Below are 19,419 nucleotides of genomic sequence, written 5' to 3'. Positions count from 1 at the left end.
CAGTGTGGCTTAATAGTACCAGCCAGGCTTAAAATGGATTTTGGTTTTGGAAACTAGCTTTTGTGGCACTTTGTTATGAAGAAGAAACATACAATTTTCAAACTACCATTTTTTTTCGGGTTGAAATTTACTGCCCTAGTGCTCAGCAAAACTAATAATTACAATATATGTTTATCCTTAAAACTGCATTGGTCTGAAAGCCACAATCTGTGGGAAGGGCTAAATGGCTGAAATACTATAGTGTTTTTCCATCTCATTGCAATAAAACAACACACACATGCATGCCATGCTGTAATCTTACTTTCTTCCTGGCTTCTTTTTAACAGACTACTGCCTTTCATTCATTATCTCTGTCCTTAAATCACCAGCTCCCGTAACTCTCTAGCTGAAGCTCCCGCTTTCCTCAGGCTGCCCCATGATTATCGCAGCCGCTGGGGCGAGGTGCAGAAAGGTGCAACTGCAAGGGAGGAGTGTGGGYGTGAGGCAAAATGCCTTCAGCACTGCCTAAGTAGGCTGAAATATGAATATATAGATACTTGTATACCAACAAGTGTAAGAGTAAGACTTAGTAAGATTCAGTTGGTTCTTGTAGTCCAGGCCACTCATCCTTAAAGGTGCTTTTAYATTTTTTTAATTTTTCTTTCTTTTTCTCCCCCCTTTAGAGAGCCCTCTGCAATTTTATGTGAATTATCCGAACAGTGGGAGTGTGTCTGCTTATGGGCCTGGCCTCATTTATGGGGTTGCCAATAAACCAGCGACTTTTACCATTGTCACAGAGGATGCAGGAGAGGGTAAGTTTTTCCTTTAAAGCAGTTTTACTCTAAATTAAAAGTTTCTTAGAAGCACAGTTTGCCTCTGTTTAATTTGGAGCATAATTTGCATTCATTTGTCCAACTATGAATCTGCAGTGTGAGAGGATACAAATAAAGACTTGTGCAAGTATCAGGCAAATTGATTTARTCAAGCTATAACTTCCGTGCAATAAAAACAGTTTTACTACTTCTTCCTGAGAGAAGTAGAATCAGATGGGGCAAGGTATAGGAGATTCTTTTTAATTAACATTAAAAYGAAGGTAGCTTAGATTCAATGGAGGGTAACTGGATCTGGAATCACTGTTAAGTAAATCTAACAGATTAAATAGTTCCAGCCTTTGCAGATTGCCCTGAACTCCTTTTGTTGCTGTCCTCCCAAAGTGTACATCTGAGCTACGTTTGCAGTATGGGCAGATATATTACTTTCTCTTTCCTCTTTAAAAAAAACTCCTTAGCCTTGCTATGCTTGAAGTTTTATAGAAGTGCTCTTCTGTGTGTGTCCTAGGTGGGCTGGATTTGGCTATTGAAGGACCTTCAAAAGCAGAGATTAGCTGCATTGATAACAAGGATGGAACGTGCACAGTCACCTACCTGCCTACTCTGCCCGGGGACTACAGCATACTGGTCAAGTACAACGACAAGCACATCCCGGGCAGTCCGTTCACCGCCAAGATCACAGGTGTGAAGGGTTGAACTTGTGGGGTCGCTTCAGAATGAGTGYTCACCTCTGAGAGAGGGGGCACCTGGTTTGTGTCAGGAACGTGAAGTCCTCCAGCTTATTCTACAGTTAAGCTTGTAATGTTTTCTCTGTTTCTGCAGATGATAGCAGAAGACGGTCCCAAGTTAAGCTTGGTTCTGCCGCTGACTTTTTATTGGACATTAACGAGACTGATCTCAGTCTCCTAACAGCTAGCATTAAAGCCCCATCAGGCCGTGATGAGCCATGCCTGCTGAAGAGGCTGCCCAATAACCACATTGGTAAGTTCTGACAGCGTCSGTGTAAGAGATGGGTGTAAGAGTTCCCACTCCATTCCGCTTTGCTGTGTTAAATGAGTTGAAGCTGCTTTGCACCGTCCTGGAGGAGTGCTGTTGAGCCAAGTGGTTGTTGACAGTTGATACTGTTGGCCAAAGACAGAGCATGAGAACCGAACTGTTGTGGTAGTTTGTTTGACAGGCCGAGTTCCATGGAAGTGCTTTCTTGTCAGCATATGGAAATGGTTTTCTGGCTCATTTGATAACAACACTTCAACATGTGTAAAGAGTTTTTTCTCAGTTTTTCATTTCTTGGTGCAAGAAAGGCTTCTCAATCGAGTATAGCATGTGTGAGATGCAAAAGTTTGCRTTGTTTCTGTTTTGCAGGTATCTCGTTCATCCCACGAGAAGTGGGAGAGCATCTGGTAAGCATCAAGAAAAATGGGAACCATGTACCAAACAGTCCTGTGACAATCATGGTAGTCCAGTCTGAGATAGGAGATGCCAGACGAGCAAGAGTTTTTGGACGTGGCTTGGTAGAAGGACGAACCTTTGAGATGTGCGACTTCATTGTTGACACGAGAGATGCAGGTGAGTTCCTTGTAAGATGCTTTGAGATGCAGTCGCTGTCTCAGAGGAACCAGTGCTGCTCCCTGCCGCTGCTGCCCTTTTTTTTGGCTGTGTGTAGCTCAACTACTTCCCTTCCTCAGTGTGGGATCCACCAGGTCTCAAGCTGTAAAAAATTGGTGTGCTTGTAATGCAAAATGTGCACTAAGCGTGGACTGTCATTATTCTCAGAGATTAATTAAATAGTGCCATTAACTTCTGCAATGCTTCATGTTGTCTTGGTCAGTGCCTTTCTTTACAGCCAACAGGGACCAGCCCTGAAGTGCTAAAGAAACTTGTCTCTCACTTGACAGTGCTGACCCCAGCATCATTGTGTACAGCAGAACAGAGATGAGGAACCTGTTGGTTTGATGGGGAACCATGGCTGTAGTCTTTSAAACTAGTATTTCAGCCTTAATGGAGTAAAACGGATATGGTTAGAACATTTTAGGGGCTGAATGTATCCTGTGCTTTAAGTATGATCTGACCAATGTGGCTGCAGAAGCTGCTTTAAGACATGATGCAACTCCTGTGTCCCCAGTCTGAACCAAAATCGACAACTAGCTACTGCTCTGGATATAGACTATCTTGTGTCAAACCTGTAATTTCACTATGGAAATTGGATGCTAACTTATCTGTCTTGTAGGTTATGGTGGGATCTCGCTGGCAGTTGAAGGACCCAGCAAGGTAGATATCCAAACGGAAGACCTAGAAGATGGAACTTGCAAAGTGTCTTATTTCCCAACTGTTCCTGGCGTGTACATTGTGTCCACAAAATTTGCAGATGAACATATTCCAGGTAAGCAGAGATGTGTGACAGCTTGCTGCCTCATACAACAAAAGTCACCCCAGTGCTGGTCAGCATGGTGGGACTGTCGATGGCCTTTGCAATATGTCTCAGGTGGCCTTTGCAATATGTCTCAGATCATGGGTCCCAAAGACTCGGGAAGGTTCAACCAGTGCGCACTGAAAGAGAAAAGCATCCAAAACTGTTTAGGTTACATGGGCACATTTCACGTTGACTTGATGGTAAACTGGCTCTAAAACTTCCACTGTGGTATACTAGAAGTTGGAGGAAACTTTGAGTCCTCTCCTTCACGTGGTGTATGTAGTGGCCACAGGAAAAGAATGACTCACTGTGCTACTTACAGGCAGCCCATTTACTGTGAAGATAAGTGGCGAAGGAAGAGTTAAGGAGAGTATCACACGAACAAGACGGGCTCCTTCTGTTGCAACAGTTGGAAGCATATGTGACCTGAACTTAAAAATTCCAGGTAAGCAACATCCTTTCCCTGTAACCATTCCCTTGTGCTCGCATGGTGTGGTGTACCTGAAGCACTGGAATGTTAAGACATCCTCATATCAAGACAGTTTAGGAAAGAAATACTGATAGTGTAATCTCTTTGAAGTGCTAAAAATAAACATAACAATGCTCAACATAGAACAAACGTCAGGAAGGCTTTAATCTGCTCTGTGTACAACAAGCTGGAGAATGGGCTGTACAGCTCATCCTGTCTCCAGGGTTTTAAGATCATCAGCTTGGCTTTTAATTGTTTGTATTGCTGCCTGGCAAATGTGAATCATGTAGGCCAGTCTTAGCTGGCTGTACATATCCAACCATTTCATCTGTCTCTTCAGCACTTGGTAAACTGTAACTGGTCAGGCAGGAGGCATCTGGGTCAGAATTCAAACTAGCACCTACGTGCCTGTTGTGTTGTCTCTGCTGCATAACCACATGTGCTTGGGTTCAGACACAAAGCGCCCAGTCCCATTGCCGCTCTTTTCTGCATCTCTTCGCCTTCTAAATTATCATCATCATCATCTTAGTTATTTGATGCAGGAGGCTTTCTGTCTGGAGAAACTATCYCAGCTCTATATCAGTCTTGCAGCATGTTGGTATTGAAGGACAAGAGACAGGCTTGATGAGAAGATCTAGCGTGTTTTGCTGTGGTTGGGTATTTGTTGTTAGGAGCTGAGCCTGTCTTTTGGTCCAGACCTACTTGGAGCACTCATGCTGTGGGGATGAAGCATGTCCTCTGTGCTGAACAGCACAGGTTCATTTTTAGTTCTGAGCAAACCTTCTGTAAGCATATTCACTTCTGTGAGTGCTTAACAGTGTTTTAGCAATTCCAGGCTGCCTAAATAAACACTCGGGTACCAACGTCCCGCAAATAAGGGAAATCTGAATTCTCAGGAGGAGGAGATTGCCCAGCTGTCCTGAAGCAACATACTCCCAATAGAAAGCTTTTATATCAACCCTAATAACAACTGTATTATATAGGGAACTCAGGATTGCTATGAGCAAATGTATTGCTTRCACAAGTAGTTTCAAACAGTGCTTTTGTTTTATTATTGATGATCTCTAATAAATGCTGTCTGCAATCTGCTGCTCTGAATAATCAAACATAAATGGTAAATGCTGTAGCTACATGATGAGTTTAAGTTGGCACTGCCACCCAAAGATGTTTYCAACCTTCCTCAGCTGCTTCCTGGTATACACAGGCTCTTGCTTCAGTCCAGTGTTTCTAGAGGAAATAGACTTAAAGGCCATGCAAATGTTGCCAGCAAGAGGCTAGGGATGGCATCTGGTAGGGAGGAAGGGCAAGGAGCCGCTGGGCAGCACTGCCAGCTTGTATTGGCCTCGTGACAGGTAAAATAAAGCCTTGAGATCTGTGATTCAGACTTGCCCAACACAGATGGAAGCTAAAGCTTCCTGTAGCCTGCAGATCTGCATTGCTTGTAAGTGACTCCGTTGCTTTAGGGATTGCTAATCTTGGCTTTTTCTCTTGTTAGAAATTGATTGCAGGGATATGACAGCCCAGGTAACTAGCCCCTCTGGAAGAACCTCTGATGCAGAAATAGTCGAAGCCGACAAAAACACCTACTGCGTGCGCTTTGTGCCACAAGAAATGGGGGTCCACACTGTGGATGTCAAGTACAGAGGGCAGCCGGTGCCAGGCAGCCCCTTCCAGTTCACCGTGGGGCCGCTTGGCGAGGGGGGAGCCCACAAAGTAAGAGCTGGTGGCCCGGGGCTCGAGCGTGGCGAGACGGGCATCCCAGGTGAGTCTCTTGCTCTTGTTTGACTCAAATGCCCTCCAGATCTGCAGGGCAGGTGCCTTGTTTTCTGATGGCCGTTGGAGAAACCTCTCTTTTGAGGACTTGATGCAACACTGCTGTCACACCAGGCTGTGTGGTGCTTGGTGGAGAAACATGGACTCAGGAAATAATATTGCCGCATCACATAGCAAAGTCAGGAAACACACAGTTAGGAAACTAAATGCTCTAACAAAAGGAGCGTGGAGTTGTAAGATGTACCATACAGTAATTCAAGGCCACTACAAACCTCCTGGAGAAACTGCTGTGTGATTGAACCCAGAATCATGGTACAAGGTACCAGTTTTCAAGCACTGTAGTAGGGAATGCTACACACTTCTTTTAGGAAGTAACTGAAAACAACAGCAGCAAACTTAAACTTGCTTCTCAAATSCTTCAACAGCTGAATTCAGTATATGGACAAGAGAAGCTGGAGCTGGAGGACTATCTATTGCTGTGGAGGGCCCAAGTAAAGCAGAAATTGCATTTGAGGACCATAAAGATGGATCTTGTGGTGTATCATACATAGTTCAAGAGCCAGGTATGTACCAAARTCCAAACGTACTGAAGTAAGAGAAAGTTTCTTTCAAGGAAGCACAGGAAATTCAATGCTTTGTCTTTTTTTCTCCCAGGCAACTATGAGGTCTCCATAAAGTTCAATGATGAGCACATCCCAGAAAGTCCCTACCTGGTTCCTGTCATCGCCCCRTCAGACGATGCTCGCAGGCTCACTGTCACTAGCCTTCAGGTGAGACATAAGGAAACATCTTCAGAACTTACCACACAGACTGATTTCGCCCTTGTTCTCTGAGACCAAAATAGTTATCCTTTCTAGCATTGCCTTGGTTGATGCCTCTGTTTTCAAGTTCAGATTGCACAGAGAGAGGTTTTTTTTCCTTAAAGCCCCTTGATGGCAGCTAGAATGGGTAGCTTGGGCTCGTGGAGACCCTGCTCTGACTAGGGAGATCTAGGGGCTATTCAAGGTGGTAATGTTTGGAAATTTAGAATAAGAAGCTCTAGAAACAGTAGTGAAGCAGCAGTGTTGGCTCTGAAGCTTGCTTGGCTARCTAGAGGAAGCCAACCCAGAGCTCATGCAGTGACAAGAACAAGCAGTGATCATGCTGTCAAGTTGAGTTACTCTGTTAGCTGTAAGTGCAGGCTTAAAAGCTGCAGTTCCACAGGCAGGACGGCGTAGGCCAGCTCGGTGGGGATRTTGCTTCAGCCTTGCTTGAGAATTTGTGTGGGCAGATAGGCAGGGCCCCCCGAGTGAAGTCAGGGCAAAAGCTCGCTCTGGCTGGCGTCACGAAACCACAGCCTCGCAGCTCAGATAAATCATGCACGGTAGCAAATCTCTGGGAGTGAATTCCAGCTTTGTAGTTAGTCTAGGCTCATCTGTTAATCTTGCCAATATATTTTCCTTTGTGTGGCTTGCTTGTATTAAAATACAAGTAACATTAAAGGCCTAACTTAAACCTCCAAAGCCAGAAACTTGGATCTGAGACTGAGAACCCGTGTCTAAATATACTGTGCCTCAGTCCTAATTAAGTAGTGATAAGCAGTTAGCATTTTTTTTCCCAATATGTCCCCTTCTGATGCATGTGTGCCACGGATTAACTTTGCCAGGGCTCAGCACTCCTCCACTTCGGCTGTGTAAATGAATCATGACAGCCTGATCTGATAGTATCTTCTCCGAGTCCTCTAAGCAGGGAGTTACAAGGGCGTTAATTAGTCACTGTGGTATTGATGTTTCTCTTGTGTTTCATTTAAAGACTCTTTGACAGGAATACTTACTTCGACTAAGACCTGGAGAGGCAGATAAAGCTGAGTGCTCTGTAGAGGAGATTGGTGTGCAGCACCAGTCTCCACTAAACTTGCAGCAGCAATGCGCTTTGTGCCTCAGTTCTGCTCAGTTGCATTTATTTTCCTCTCCAGGACTTTTGCAAATAAAATCAGGTAAAGTATGTTCAGCACAAAGCATCTGTGCTGAGGGGCTGGGAGCTGCTCTGGTTGCGATGCCCGTTGCTGAGCTGACTGGTCTGCAGCAAAGAGCGCCGTGCTGATGGCCTGACAGCCCAGCAACATCTGGTTTCGTGTTTTAAATTACTTGCTCATTTTAAGATGCCTTGTGGCAGCGTTCTAAATGTAGCCTCTTGTGGCAAATATAAACATGCCTATTACTCTTTCAGACAACTGGATTATCAGAGGCTTTTCCCTTGAATGAATCTGGAATGCATGAATGGGCTAAAAATGGAACTGAAGCTTAAACATCCTTTAAATCAAGTGCCTAAATCTGGGGGTCTCTAACCTCAGTGATAATGGGCAACTAGTCTTGTAAACCTGTCTCTGCCTGACTTGGCAGAGCATTGTCTGGCTTCTGGAGACTCTTCCGCAGTGGAAAGAATCAGCCTAATGGATGTCAGTGGCTCTTAAATCTGCCACTCTTGCTAAGAGCGAGAGACCTGTCCACGATGTTGCTGATTTAGGACTTAATTCAAATCACAGTTGTACCTCCTTTGTCAAAATCTACAAGCCCGTGTTGAAGCGGTTATTTCCCTGCCACAAACCTTGCACTGTCTGAAACGAAAGTTTAAATTTGTTTATCTGACTGTTGCGTTCTCAGGAGTCGGGATTAAAGGTTAATCAGCCAGCATCCTTTGCCATAAGGCTGAACGGGGCGAAGGGCAAGATCGATGCTAAGGTCCACAGCCCTTCCGGAGCTGTCGAGGAGTGCCACGTGTCCGAGCTGGAGCCAGGTGAGAAACGGGGCGGCCTCCGAAACGCTCGTCCYGCCCGCGGCCTTAGCCCAAAAGCAGCTGAAAGGCACAGGCACCTTCCTTGGCAAATAGTGCTGTCAACAGCTTCAGGAAGACAGGTTTATATTCATGCTTTCCCCATGCTAGTTCATTAACTGACCGAGCCCCACCTTGGGTAAGATACTGAGTTTTAAGGGGGAAATCTGAAGGGTTTTGCCTAAAGTCTTGGCTTGCTGATGAAGGTAAAGTACTATTATTCATAAATGAATGAGGTGAATGAAATGTGATGTGGCCATTGAATTTAGCCAGTGAAGAAGCCTATTTCTCGAAGCTGTGCTTCCGTCTTTAGCTAGGAGTTTATTTTTAATTCGCACTCACTCCTTCATTCGAAATGTCGAGGCAACTGCATATAAGCAAACACTGCAGAAAGGCCAGCACCTGTTTCAGGAATGAGCTTTTCATTTTATTTTGAAGTCTGAATAAATTACTGCTTGTACCGTGCCAGTCTAGCCACTGTTCAGCTGGGGAAGGTCACTCACTCCTTTGGGTTAACGTGCAACAAAAAAGTTAAATATCAGCAAATTGCTAAATGCCACTCAAATAAAGGTGCAATTTCCGTGGTGTGAGTGGAGTGCCGCCAGCCGCCGTTAGGTTCTGGCCGGCTTTGTGCCGGCTGCTTCCCCTAGACAAGGCCTGAGCACAGTTAGTGCTACGCTCACAGCCTGGGCTTGACTGAACTGTCAGGCGTAGTCCGTATGTGAGGAAGCAAAGCACGAGCTGGAGATTAGATGACAGCTGAGACCGGCTCTTAGAGGACAAGGTGAAAATGGAATCCATGGCACCTCCTGTCATAAATAAACGTTTTTCCTCCTTAAATATGAACTTAATAATGTGTCTAGCTRTGTTTGCTTGAGCTGTCAAAAATCAGGGAAACCTTGCTGGGCTTGCCTCAAAAAAAATGAGGTGTTGAGTTCAGTTTCTTTGATGCCCTCCCCGCAAGGTCAGCCACGCCGCTCTTCTCTTTCAGATAAGTACGCGGTTCGGTTCATCCCCCACGAGAACGGCATCCACTCGATTGACGTCAAGTTCAACGGCAGCCACGTGGTGGGCAGCCCCTTCAAGGTGCGCGTTGGCGAGCCGGGGCAGGCGGGCAACCCCGCGCTCGTCACCGCCTACGGCCCCGGCCTGGAGAGCGGCACCACGGGTAACGCTTCTTTCCAGCTCACCCTGCTTTCCCAAGATGCTGTTTCCAGACACATTTTTACATGACTTTTCCTGCTGAGGCAGCTCAACTAACCCATACTCTGCCACCTTGGGTGAAGGCTAACGTTGCTTTCTCGCATGCTCCTCAATTCGTATAACCAGTGATGAGCGGGTCTACAGGCTGTGCTGACCCTTCGTGCGTGGACTAAAACSTGTGCACACCAGCGAGCGCAGCCGCCGTTCACACAGACCCGTTAGCAGCCCAGCCCCGAGTCCCTGCCAGTTAGTGTAGCTCCACTTAGGTGGTCCCCGAGAGCTCAGGGAAAGCTTTGGTTCCCTTCCTTGTGCACGGCTCGCGCCCGCGGAGGCTGCCGAGGATGGAGGCTGCGGAGGCTTGTGTAGCATTTGGAATGCATTTGTGCCCCACAACGCCTGAATGCCGAGCGGGGACAGAGTTGAGCAATAGGCTTTATTTTTCTTTCTTTCTTTCCATCTTCAGACCAGGTAATGAGCAGTAATAGCAAAGCAGGGTGCTCGGAAGCTTTCTCCCTGCCTAGCGAGGGCACTTACTGTGCTGGCTACGAGCTGGCGTGTCTGTTGTGGCCCATGCTGGAAGCCCTGGGCCAGAACCTGTGTTCCCCCGATAACTCTCTCAATAGCACGTCCCCCTTCGCTTYGCAGTGGTGGTGCAGGAACCTCTAGGAAGTTGCGAGTTAAATKGAATACAGTGTGTAAAATCTAGGGAATGTATGTGGTGGATTGTGCTCCGTTTGAAGTGTTTAATACATGCTTCARATGCTGCATAAATGCTGACTCTTCTTGGAAGCCTGACACTTATTTAACTGCTTTGGCTGTCCCATTTGACAGTTCTCTTCTCAAGAATGTAATTTTTTTCATTTGTACGATTTTGGCATTTGTAAGAAAATGCAAAAGCATTGCAGGATACGCACTTTCATTTTTCTAAAATTCTTGCCTAAACAGGCCACACATGCTGTTGAATGGAAAAGCAATTTTTTTCCCTTTGATGTGCACAGTGATAGCTCATTCCCTTTATCCTACCTACTTTCTTCTGTGCATTTTATTTTACATCTTTTTTTTCCTGGGGAAAAAAGAAAAAAAGAAATGTGGCAGCTATTCAGCCAAAGCTACTGCTGTTCTGGAGCAACCAACCAGTTGGATTTGGAGAACTGTAGCTGTACTGTATAAAATAAAGACATTATAGCTTGGGCTGCTTTATTAGGTGGAAACAAAAGCCCTCATTAATAGCAGCCACGGATGCACCAGGGAATGGTGGAGGAGAGTTTTTCTCGGTCTATAAAGGTGCTCGGGGTTGTTTTTAGTCTAAATAGCCGGGTTAACTTGGGGGAGGCGGCTCTGGRTGCCCGTGCGGGGCCTGTGGACAATGAGCCAGTGTTGGGGAGCAGCCGAGCCCGGCAGCGCAGCCCGTGCACAAACGGTGTCCGCCTTCCCGGGCAGCCCGGCCAGGGGCTTCTCAGCAAGGGGCTTTACTGCCCATCCGTGAAGCTCTTTTGGAAATTAACTTTCCTGCAGCTTGCAGGGGGTTTGTGTGGCCTGTTTATGGGTGGCAGGGAGGAGAGGGGAGAGCAGGGGTGCACCCCAACCGCGGCCGCTCTGCCYGGAGTACGTGCTGAACGGCCCCAAGAGCCCTGTGCCCGGCACCAGCCTCTATCAGACCTGGCTTCATCCAGCGCCGCAACACGCAGTGGCTCGGCTGGAAACACAAGAAACTTTTGTAGTTTATCACCACATTTTTATATGTATCTGGGCTTCCGACTCAGCTTTAGTGAGCTTTCCTGTAACTGGCTCGTTTTACTGAGCTTGAGCATTCATTCTTGCTCGGCAGTGTCTCACTCCAGAGTCCCAGATAAGTGTTTGCAGCCAGGGCTTGACAGTAAATTATCTGGGGACTGAAAGCCTTACTGAAACTTTTCGTGTGTTGCTGRCATGGTGTCATTGGCGAGGCATTAGCAGCAATAATTCAGCTATGCTAACCAGATGCTGCAATTAAACGAGCTTTTGTTTCCCCAAAGTGCTCGGAGTGTTGTTCCAGAGCGGTTCAGACACCCGTGTCCTCCAGGAGCTCCTCCAAAGACTTTACCCCGTCTGTGTCTGCTGCTTTCTTGTGGGTCCGTCGCTGGGGATTTATGGCCCATTCAGGGAGCAGTCTCTGAGCCTCCCAGAGCTTAGCCATGGGGGAGGCCGTGCCAAGGCAGGCTCCAAACCCCAGGAAAAAGGCTCTCGTTTTCAGAGTTGGGTTCTTTTCTGTCCAAGATGGTCTTCTGATGGCAGCGGGTGCCAGAGCGTCTGGCTTTGGGCAGCCTCCTGCGCAGGGAGGCCGGGTGAAGGTCGGCTGCCCCTGCACCTCGAATGCAGATTTGGGCACTGAGCACTCCGGGGACTGTCACCTAATCTTGCCTTGAATCATGAGTTCCTGTTTAATAATTCAGGGTTATTTTATAACGAGCGGGTGCAAGGAAGAGTGTGTCTTACTGTGCTCCGTCTTTCTAGGATTACAGTCGGAGTTTTTCATAAACACGAGCAAGGCTGGTCCAGGTACCCTCTCTGTTACAATTGAAGGGCCATCAAAGGTGAAAATGGACTGCCAGGAAGCTCCAGAAGGTTACAAAGTCATGTACACACCCATGGCTCCAGGAAACTATTTAATTGGAATTAAGTATGGTGGACCTAACCACATAGTGGGCAGCCCCTTCAAGGCAAAGGTTACAGGTAAAGAGCTAACCAGTATTTACTGTATGCCTAAAGCACCTTGTGTCCCTCAGCACRTATGTCCCTACGAGAAACCCTGGTGTTTGAGCTTAGGTGCCTGGTGCCCAAGAACGTGAGAGAAAGTGTTCTTGCCCTCTCCCTGCAAGTGCTAGATTAGGGATCGAGTCTCAGAACGGCCTGGGAAATGTCTGCAGGAGCATTAGTGTCACRGGCTTCACTGTGAAGAGCCGTGAAGGTGCCTCACGGGGGAGTGCTGAACCTCGAGCTCCCTCCAGGATTGGCTCTGTCAGGGATGAAATAGGGCTCGGTTCCTCACTTCCCCCAAGCCCTGAACACTGGCTGCTCTAGTACAAACAGTGCCCCTGAATCTGCCTCTTTTTGATACGGCTGTGACCTCATCAAAGGGCTAGCAGTGTCTGGAGCACACAGACAATGCGAGGAAGGCTGGTCTCACGCTTAGGAAGCTCTCTTTCTGATGCTGTGTTCCAGCACAGGCCGGCAGTGTCCCCAGCACTGCCCCGTGCTAGTGGAAGGTGCACTGGTGGTTTGGTGAGGTGGTGGTCTTGGGAGTGGGCCYCAGGGACCGCCCGCCCGGCCTCGCACATGCTCTGCTTTCCAACGGGGGTGCTGCCAAATCGCACCTGCTTTTCTGCCAACTCGAGTCGTTGGGGGCACTTGGTGATTGGAGCCCAATTAACTCTTCTCAAGCAGCCAGCTTTGCTTAATGAATCCTGAAGCTCCTGTGGTCCTTTAACCTCTGAATGCTCTTGGTATGGAAGGGTTCTGGGGTGGGATGGTTTGAGAGCTCCTGCAAGACGTTAGCTCAAACGCAGAAGTAGGACATTGCTTCTCTCCCTTCAAATGCATCATAGCACCAGCACGTTAAGCGTTAGGGGGGTTCCAAGCTTCCCCRTTAAATGCCTTTCTGCCGGGGGAATCCGCGTGCCTGAAACCTTCCCTTTCTTCAGGACAGCGACTCGTTAGCCCAGGCAGTGCGAACGAGATGTCTTCCATCATGGTGGAGTCGGTGACGAGGTCCTCGACGGAAACTTGCTACAGCGCCATTCCAAAATCCAGCTCGGATGCCAGCAAGGTGGTTTCTAGAGGAGCGGGACTCTCAAAGGCTTTTGTGGGTCAGAAAAGCACCTTTTCTGTGGACTGCAGCAAAGCAGGTATGAGTGCAGGAATTCTCTTGTAAAGGCAGCTATAGGCTGTGGGGCGCTAATTGGATATTTTTTGCTCTAAACCAGCTTTCATTTAATGACAGTTTTTGTCCTAAGAACGAAAGAGAGGAAGGCTTTGAGGTGACAGCCAGATACTAACGTCAGACACACTGAGACCTGAGCTTTTGTAAACAGACGTTTTGTAGAGTTTAGGTTTGGAGCCTGCGAGTTTGACCCGCTTCTGAGCAAAGCCTGTAAATGCTCCGCGGTGCTGAGCAGCTCGGCCCTGGGCAGGGACCGCAGGGGTGCCAGGCGCTCCGAATGGCCTGGCAGGGCCGGGGCGCTGCACGAACACGGGGCTGCGGCGCGAGCGTCGCGTGCGCGCTGGGGCTGGTGAGTCGGGGCAGCGCGGTCCAGCGGGCTGGGCTACCAGCTTCCAGACCTGAACGGGGATCAAGTGGTGCTCATCTGCCCTGTGCTGTAATTACATAGTGGTAGTGGTAGTGAGTCGGGTCTAGCAAACCCTTGCCTCAGGGAGACTGAGGATTTTAGAATTCCCACCTACACCAGCTTAGCTCAGCGTGCTCAGACTGCCCCTTTGTACACTGCAGTAAAACAATAAATTCCTTGTATTATGACTGTGCCATAATATTGGCTGTATATCTGTTTGCCTAAGCTTACAAATCCTAACGAGCTCTCACTGTGCCACAGGTTCCAACATGCTGTTAGTTGGCGTCCACGGGCCGACAATCCCGTGCGAGGAGGTGTCCGTGAAGCATCTGGGCAGCCATCAGTACAACGTGACGTACGTCGTCAAGGAGAAGGGCGACTACGTTCTGGCGGTGAAGTGGGGCGACGAGCACATCCCCGGCAGCCCCTTTCACGTCACGGTCCCTTAGGCCCGGCCAGYGCCGGCGGCAATCCTGTGTTCGCAGTTCAGACTTAGCAGTCATACCAGGTGCAGTCCTGTTTCAAAATGCAGTATCTAGATACACCCGGCTCACATTTCAATGCAGTCAGAAGTAAATTCTGTAACTTTATTTTTTACAAGCATTTCACTTCTATCCTAATGACCAACATAGTGTAAATCTATTTAATATCCTCTTCCAAATTATTCCATTGCAGTACTGTCTGGGTCACTGTCAATATTTGGAGAATCGTGGAYAACTAGACACTAATTTCCCTTGCGGATGTTAAAGACTTTAGAYGTTAATTGAAAACTGGAATTTGTCTTTGTAATTGGGTATCTTAACTACTGATTTTATTTGACTGGAGACTGTAGATTTTAGTTATGGAATATGACTTGGGCTGTCCCCAGTTCAAATTCTTTTCTGTAAAGAAATGAGGTAAACCTGGTACTATAATAGGTGCCTTTGTATACTTGATCAATTTTAATGCTTAACATTATAAAAAAAAAAAAAAAAAAAAAAAAAAAAAAAAAAAATGTAAAAAAAAAGAATAGATTTAAAAAAAAAAATAAAAAAAAAAAAAAAAAAAAAAAAGCTACTAAAGTGGCTTTACCACTCAAATTTAAAACATTTTTGAGAATGCTTTGCTAATGGTTTACATTTAGGAAAGTTTGTCTTTTATAGAGGACCAAAAGCAGAATGAAAACTACATCCTGGTAGCCTTCAGCCTTGCTATGCTAACGCTTTGTAAATCTATACAGGTAGCTTTGTGRCCATGGATGCTAGAAATGTCTTTTTAATTAGCTTGGGATACTGGTGAAGCTTATGTAACTTTGCTTTACATGTAACTCCCCACACTTGTCCTGATCTATTTTCTTTTTAAGAAGAGACTCTGGTTTGGTCGGGTTTAGTAAAGCCTGGAATTGTCGCGCCGGGCGCAGCTCTCGTGTGACGGRCGGAGACGGGCGCAGGTGGGAGCGGGGCGGTCGCGGCGGGAGCGCGGGGCTCGCTGGGCTCCGGCTCTGCCCCGAATACCCGGGGGGTCGATGAGCCCCGTGGCTGCAGGTGGTTTTATTGCAGGGGCCGGCGCATGCGCCCGTGCCGCAGCAGGGATTCCCACGGAGCACCAGGATCCTCCGCTGGCCCCCACGTCTGCCCCARATCGCCCAACCCTGCGCTCCAGCCGTGTGTTTGAGTCGCTGTCAGCTGCTGGGCCTTTAGTACTATTTACCCTGCAAATAAGCTTTAACTCTGAGGAAAAGCTAGGGTTTGTTGGAAACCTGTTGAATCTTTGCTGTCTGCCCCTCTGGAGACATTGCTGCTTGCTGCTCTGGAGCTGGGGGTTGCTGCACGCTGTCCGGGAGCACGGCTCGYTGGGGAAATACAGAAAGGGGGGCGGGTTTTTCTCTTTTTTTACTGTGCTGTTTTGTGCCTTAACGTGAAATGCTCACCATATTGTAAACTAGGAATTAAAAACAAAATAAACTGGAATAAAATGCAGGATTGTAAAATTGTATCTTTATAACTTATTAAATAGAAATGTTCGCTTCATTAAAATGTGCATGTTAAAACAAACGTGGATTCTTTTTGTATGTAGCCAATAAAGTTTCAACTAGAATTGTACCCTGCAGTAACTTCAGGCATGCTGAGCGAGCTGTGCATTAGCACTTAAGAACTTGGGCATCTCCTCTGTGCTGCTTGCAACTTGTCATCCAACGTGGTGGCAGAGGCTGCGCCTGCCTTCGTGTGCCGGGCTGCGTGGGGACAGGGCATGGAGTGCCAGGTAGGCTCTGCCTCTGCCTTTTGGGGCGGCTTGGCCTGTGTTKAAGGGAGCGGGCGCCCAGCCAGGCTGGTGCTGGCGTCTCCTCCGGCGCTGTCCTGCGCCRGGGCTGCAGCCGCCCGGCGCTGCCCAGCAGCTTCTGCGAACGTTGGGGCCCGCGGGGCCGTCGCCTCCAGCCGTGTGTCCCAGCAGGGCCCCAGCGCGGGCGCCGGCAGCCCCTCGGGTCAGGGCAGGGGCCCTGCAGCGCCCCGGCTGCCGCAGCGCCCGCGGCTTTGGCCCCGGGTGCTTTCCCTGGCCGGGGCGGCGCGTGGCCGTGGAGACCAGCAGATGTTTTCCCAAACACGGCTCCCGCCGGAACGGCGCTGGAACCCGAGACGCGCTGGGGTGGCGGCTGCTGCCAAGGACTTTCCTGCCCCAGGTTTATCAGATTGCTTCCTTTTTATAGTTAGCTCTATTTCATCAGCTCGGYGCTACGTCAGCTTGAACCTCCTATTTAACGTTTAAAAGAAACCAGCGGTGGTGCCAGCTGTCGCATTGCCTAAACCCCCAAAGCCTGTGTCTGTGCACTGAGCGTCGCCCTAGCCCTGCGCTCGGCTCCTTGCTCTCATCTGGTAGCTGAAATTAATGGGAGTTGTTCAAGCAATCGATGGGCTGTGCTTGTTACCTCGTCTAACRTTACTTCTAGCAAAAGCAAAGCTCTGCTCCAAGCTGCAGTAGAAAACAAGCAGATTGCCCTGTGCAGGCAATAAAAACCGTGGTGTGACTCGTCCAAGCGCTTAGCCCACAAGAGGCAGCTTGCTGGATACCACAAACATCCTGTCTTTGCAATGTGTAGAGSTCTTGGTGTAACTTGACTGCGTTGATCTTTGGCCACAAGGTACCGTCAGCTCTGGAGGTGAATATTGATGATATGACYAGAAATATGGCATTGTAGTTGCACAAAATAGAGTAACTTTATGTGATTTTTCTTTCTTTCAGCGTGTGCTGCTGCGAGGGCTGTGTTGACTCTGATGGTGGTGCYGAGGTGCACGCAGGAGGTGAGGTGTCCCCACGTGCACCCGGACACRGGCAGTGGCGAGGAGGGTGGTGACCAGCGGGAGGGCCGTGGTGCCTGGTGCCACTCGCCGCAGTGCTGCCCTGCCAGTGCTGGGCTCGCTTTTCAAAATGGTTCAGCCTTCCTGGAAAAATAAGTGCTGAGGTGCCTCTATTCCCCCAAGGAGGGACTTGCCGCTCCTGTCGGCTCCGTGCTGCGGCGATGGAGAGGGCGATTCCTCGCGGCCGGGTACGACCTGCGCTCTGCCTTCGGTGTTTGCATTCAGTGAAACGCCTCTCGCGGCATTTGCACCCCCGTGTGTTGTTGTGTCTGCAGGATAACAAACATTTGGTGGTGGAGTCGGGATGTTGCGTCCAAGGTTGCAGGTCACGGGCCAAGGGGGCTGCGGGACTCATTGCAGCTGAGCGCAGCCTGCAGCGTGGGCTGCAGCGGAGCCTAAGGATTTGCTCTTTGCCCTTTCTGCTATCTGTATAGCTGATTGTTGTTAATATATTAAATGCAGTTCACTGTGCACTGAAGATAACCCACGACAGTCAGTTTGGCAGGCGAGGTTAGTGCAGAGATGAGGGCTGCAGTTCGCAGCGGGTCGGAGCTGTGCAGGTTACCTCCCCTCGCCCTCGGGCGCTCGCGCCCTGTCGCTGCTCGCGTGCCCTCGTGCTGCRGGCTGCTGCACTGCTGCTTAGCAGRACCGCTGTTATTCAGTGTGCAAGCCCTGCCCGGAACCGCCTTCCCTCTGATGGTCCGTTCTGCAGAAAGCAGGGATGTGAAGCCTCAGACTCGGAGCCTGCTCTATTCCCTGCGCCGTTCTAGCTTTCAAATGCTTTTAATTACAAGGGATTTGTTTTAATTTTATTATTTTCAAAAGCTTCTGTTGAAATGTCCCTGTATTACAGAAAGGTAAAATGTACCTTGCTTAGTTGGGGGAAAAATGAAAAAAAAAAAATCCATGTGCAAATCACATGTAAAGGACTGCCTAACATGATTTAACCCTAGCTGGGGCAATGGTGCAAGACAGAGCCCTTCCTCAGTACCCACCTGCCCTCCCAGCCGTGCGGGCAGCAGCCCCAGCGGCAGCAGAAGCCAGAACTGGGGAAAATGCCCCTCTCCGAGGCGGAAGACGCACGGCCCGCCTGGCCCCGCGCCAGGGGCTGCGCGAGCTCCCTGCTGCAAGCGCCTCGAAGCGCCCAACTCATGCAAAGCAAACGTTTATTTYAAAAAAGATTTTCTCCCGCGTGTTATGATAACTTAGAAATATGAAAGCACCTTAAATAATCATTTATTAATAGCCGCGTGCTGAGTTTCCCCTTTCAAGGGGGGTCGCACAAGCCCCGCAGCTCCGTGCGCCCCGAGGGACAGGCGGGCGGCTCACGGTGCTCCGGTCCCCGCGGGCGCCGGGCTCACGGTGACCTGTCACCAGCACCCCGGGTGCTCATCGCCGTGCCACAGGTCCCGCTTGCGGAAGGTTGTCCCACCGGCACCGCCACCCTCCGCCTCGCGCCGCGCGCCGGACACCCGCCTGCTCCCCACGGAAACAGCCCCAAATGGCTTCTGCAGAATTCCTCGGGCTTGCAGGGTTCGTTTTCATAGCTGTGCATTCATATTGCATGCTCAGAAAAAAATAYTGGCAATGTCGCTAAACCAGGCTGGATTTATAGCTTATGTCACTCTTGATTTTCCCAGGATTTAAAGTGCAGCCTTCATACAGCATGAACAAAAGCCCAGTATATGWGACTTAAAAAATAATTCTTTTTTTGAGAGGCAAATTATAACGCAGCGGGATGCAGAGGTCTGCTTGCCAGGTCTGGCTGTGATCGAGTGCCTTTCCGCGGGGCCTCGCTGCTCCAGGTATTTCCGTGCGCGCTTGGCGGGGAGCCTGTGGGCGCAGCGGCGGCTCCGCGTGTCCTTCCCTCCCGAGCTGTCCCGCGGGAGGGTTTTCCCTGCGCCCGGCTCCTCTCGTGGCCGAGGCCGAGGCCGAGCTCGGGCCGCGCTTGCAGCGCCGGCCGAAACGCGGTGCCGCGAGAGGGGGCCCTGGGAGCGCTGCGTGTGGCTGCGCCCGCGCGCGCCCGGCTGCGCGGCCTGCGGGAAAATGCCTTTCGCGGGGGAGGAAAACCTCCGAGTTTTGTTAAAACCCCGCGCGTTTCTGCCTGGTTTCCCTTTCTGGATGAGCGCAGCAAAGCCGTGATTCCCGACTGCGCCTTCAGCCCCTCGCTCCCCGGCCKTGCCGGGCGGAGGAAGACGCCGCGGCCGGGAGCCCCGTGGGAGCGCGGGCCGGGCCGGCCGGGCTCCTCGCTCCGAGCGCCGGCTCGGCGGGCTCGGGGCGCCGCGGC

At 49.4% G+C, this 19,419-nt stretch overlaps 1 protein-coding gene across 3 annotated transcripts in view; it reads left to right on the top strand.

The window, feature by feature from the left end:
* FLNB (filamin B) overlaps window positions 1–14,667 on the top strand; it is a 72,275-nt gene extending 57,608 nt beyond the window's left edge. For all 3 annotated transcript variants that reach the window (XM_026052713.1, XM_026052715.1, XM_026052714.1), the window contains 14 exons: window positions 663–791; window positions 1,318–1,491; window positions 1,632–1,790; window positions 2,172–2,375; window positions 3,037–3,189; window positions 3,542–3,664; window positions 5,184–5,450; window positions 5,887–6,024; window positions 6,116–6,231; window positions 8,104–8,236; window positions 9,264–9,440; window positions 11,969–12,187; window positions 13,156–13,359; window positions 14,062–14,667. In XM_026052713.1, the coding sequence (XP_025908498.1) occupies window positions 663–791; window positions 1,318–1,491; window positions 1,632–1,790; window positions 2,172–2,375; window positions 3,037–3,189; window positions 3,542–3,664; window positions 5,184–5,450; window positions 5,887–6,024; window positions 6,116–6,231; window positions 8,104–8,236; window positions 9,264–9,440; window positions 11,969–12,187; window positions 13,156–13,359; window positions 14,062–14,249 (2,384 nt within the window). In that variant the 3' untranslated portion in view covers window positions 14,250–14,667. The remainder of the gene's footprint in view (window positions 1–662; window positions 792–1,317; window positions 1,492–1,631; window positions 1,791–2,171; window positions 2,376–3,036; window positions 3,190–3,541; window positions 3,665–5,183; window positions 5,451–5,886; window positions 6,025–6,115; window positions 6,232–8,103; window positions 8,237–9,263; window positions 9,441–11,968; window positions 12,188–13,155; window positions 13,360–14,061) is intronic.
* Window positions 14,668–19,419: the final 4,752 nt, after the last annotated feature.

This window comes from Nothoprocta perdicaria, unplaced genomic scaffold (assembly GCF_003342845.1).
Source record: "Nothoprocta perdicaria isolate Ctin4 unplaced genomic scaffold, notPer1 scaffold_9, whole genome shotgun sequence".
Classification (NCBI taxonomy): Eukaryota; Metazoa; Chordata; class Aves; order Tinamiformes; family Tinamidae; genus Nothoprocta; species Nothoprocta perdicaria.
The sequence above is the reverse complement of the archived record's forward strand: the minus strand, read 5'-3'. Positions and strand labels throughout refer to the sequence as shown.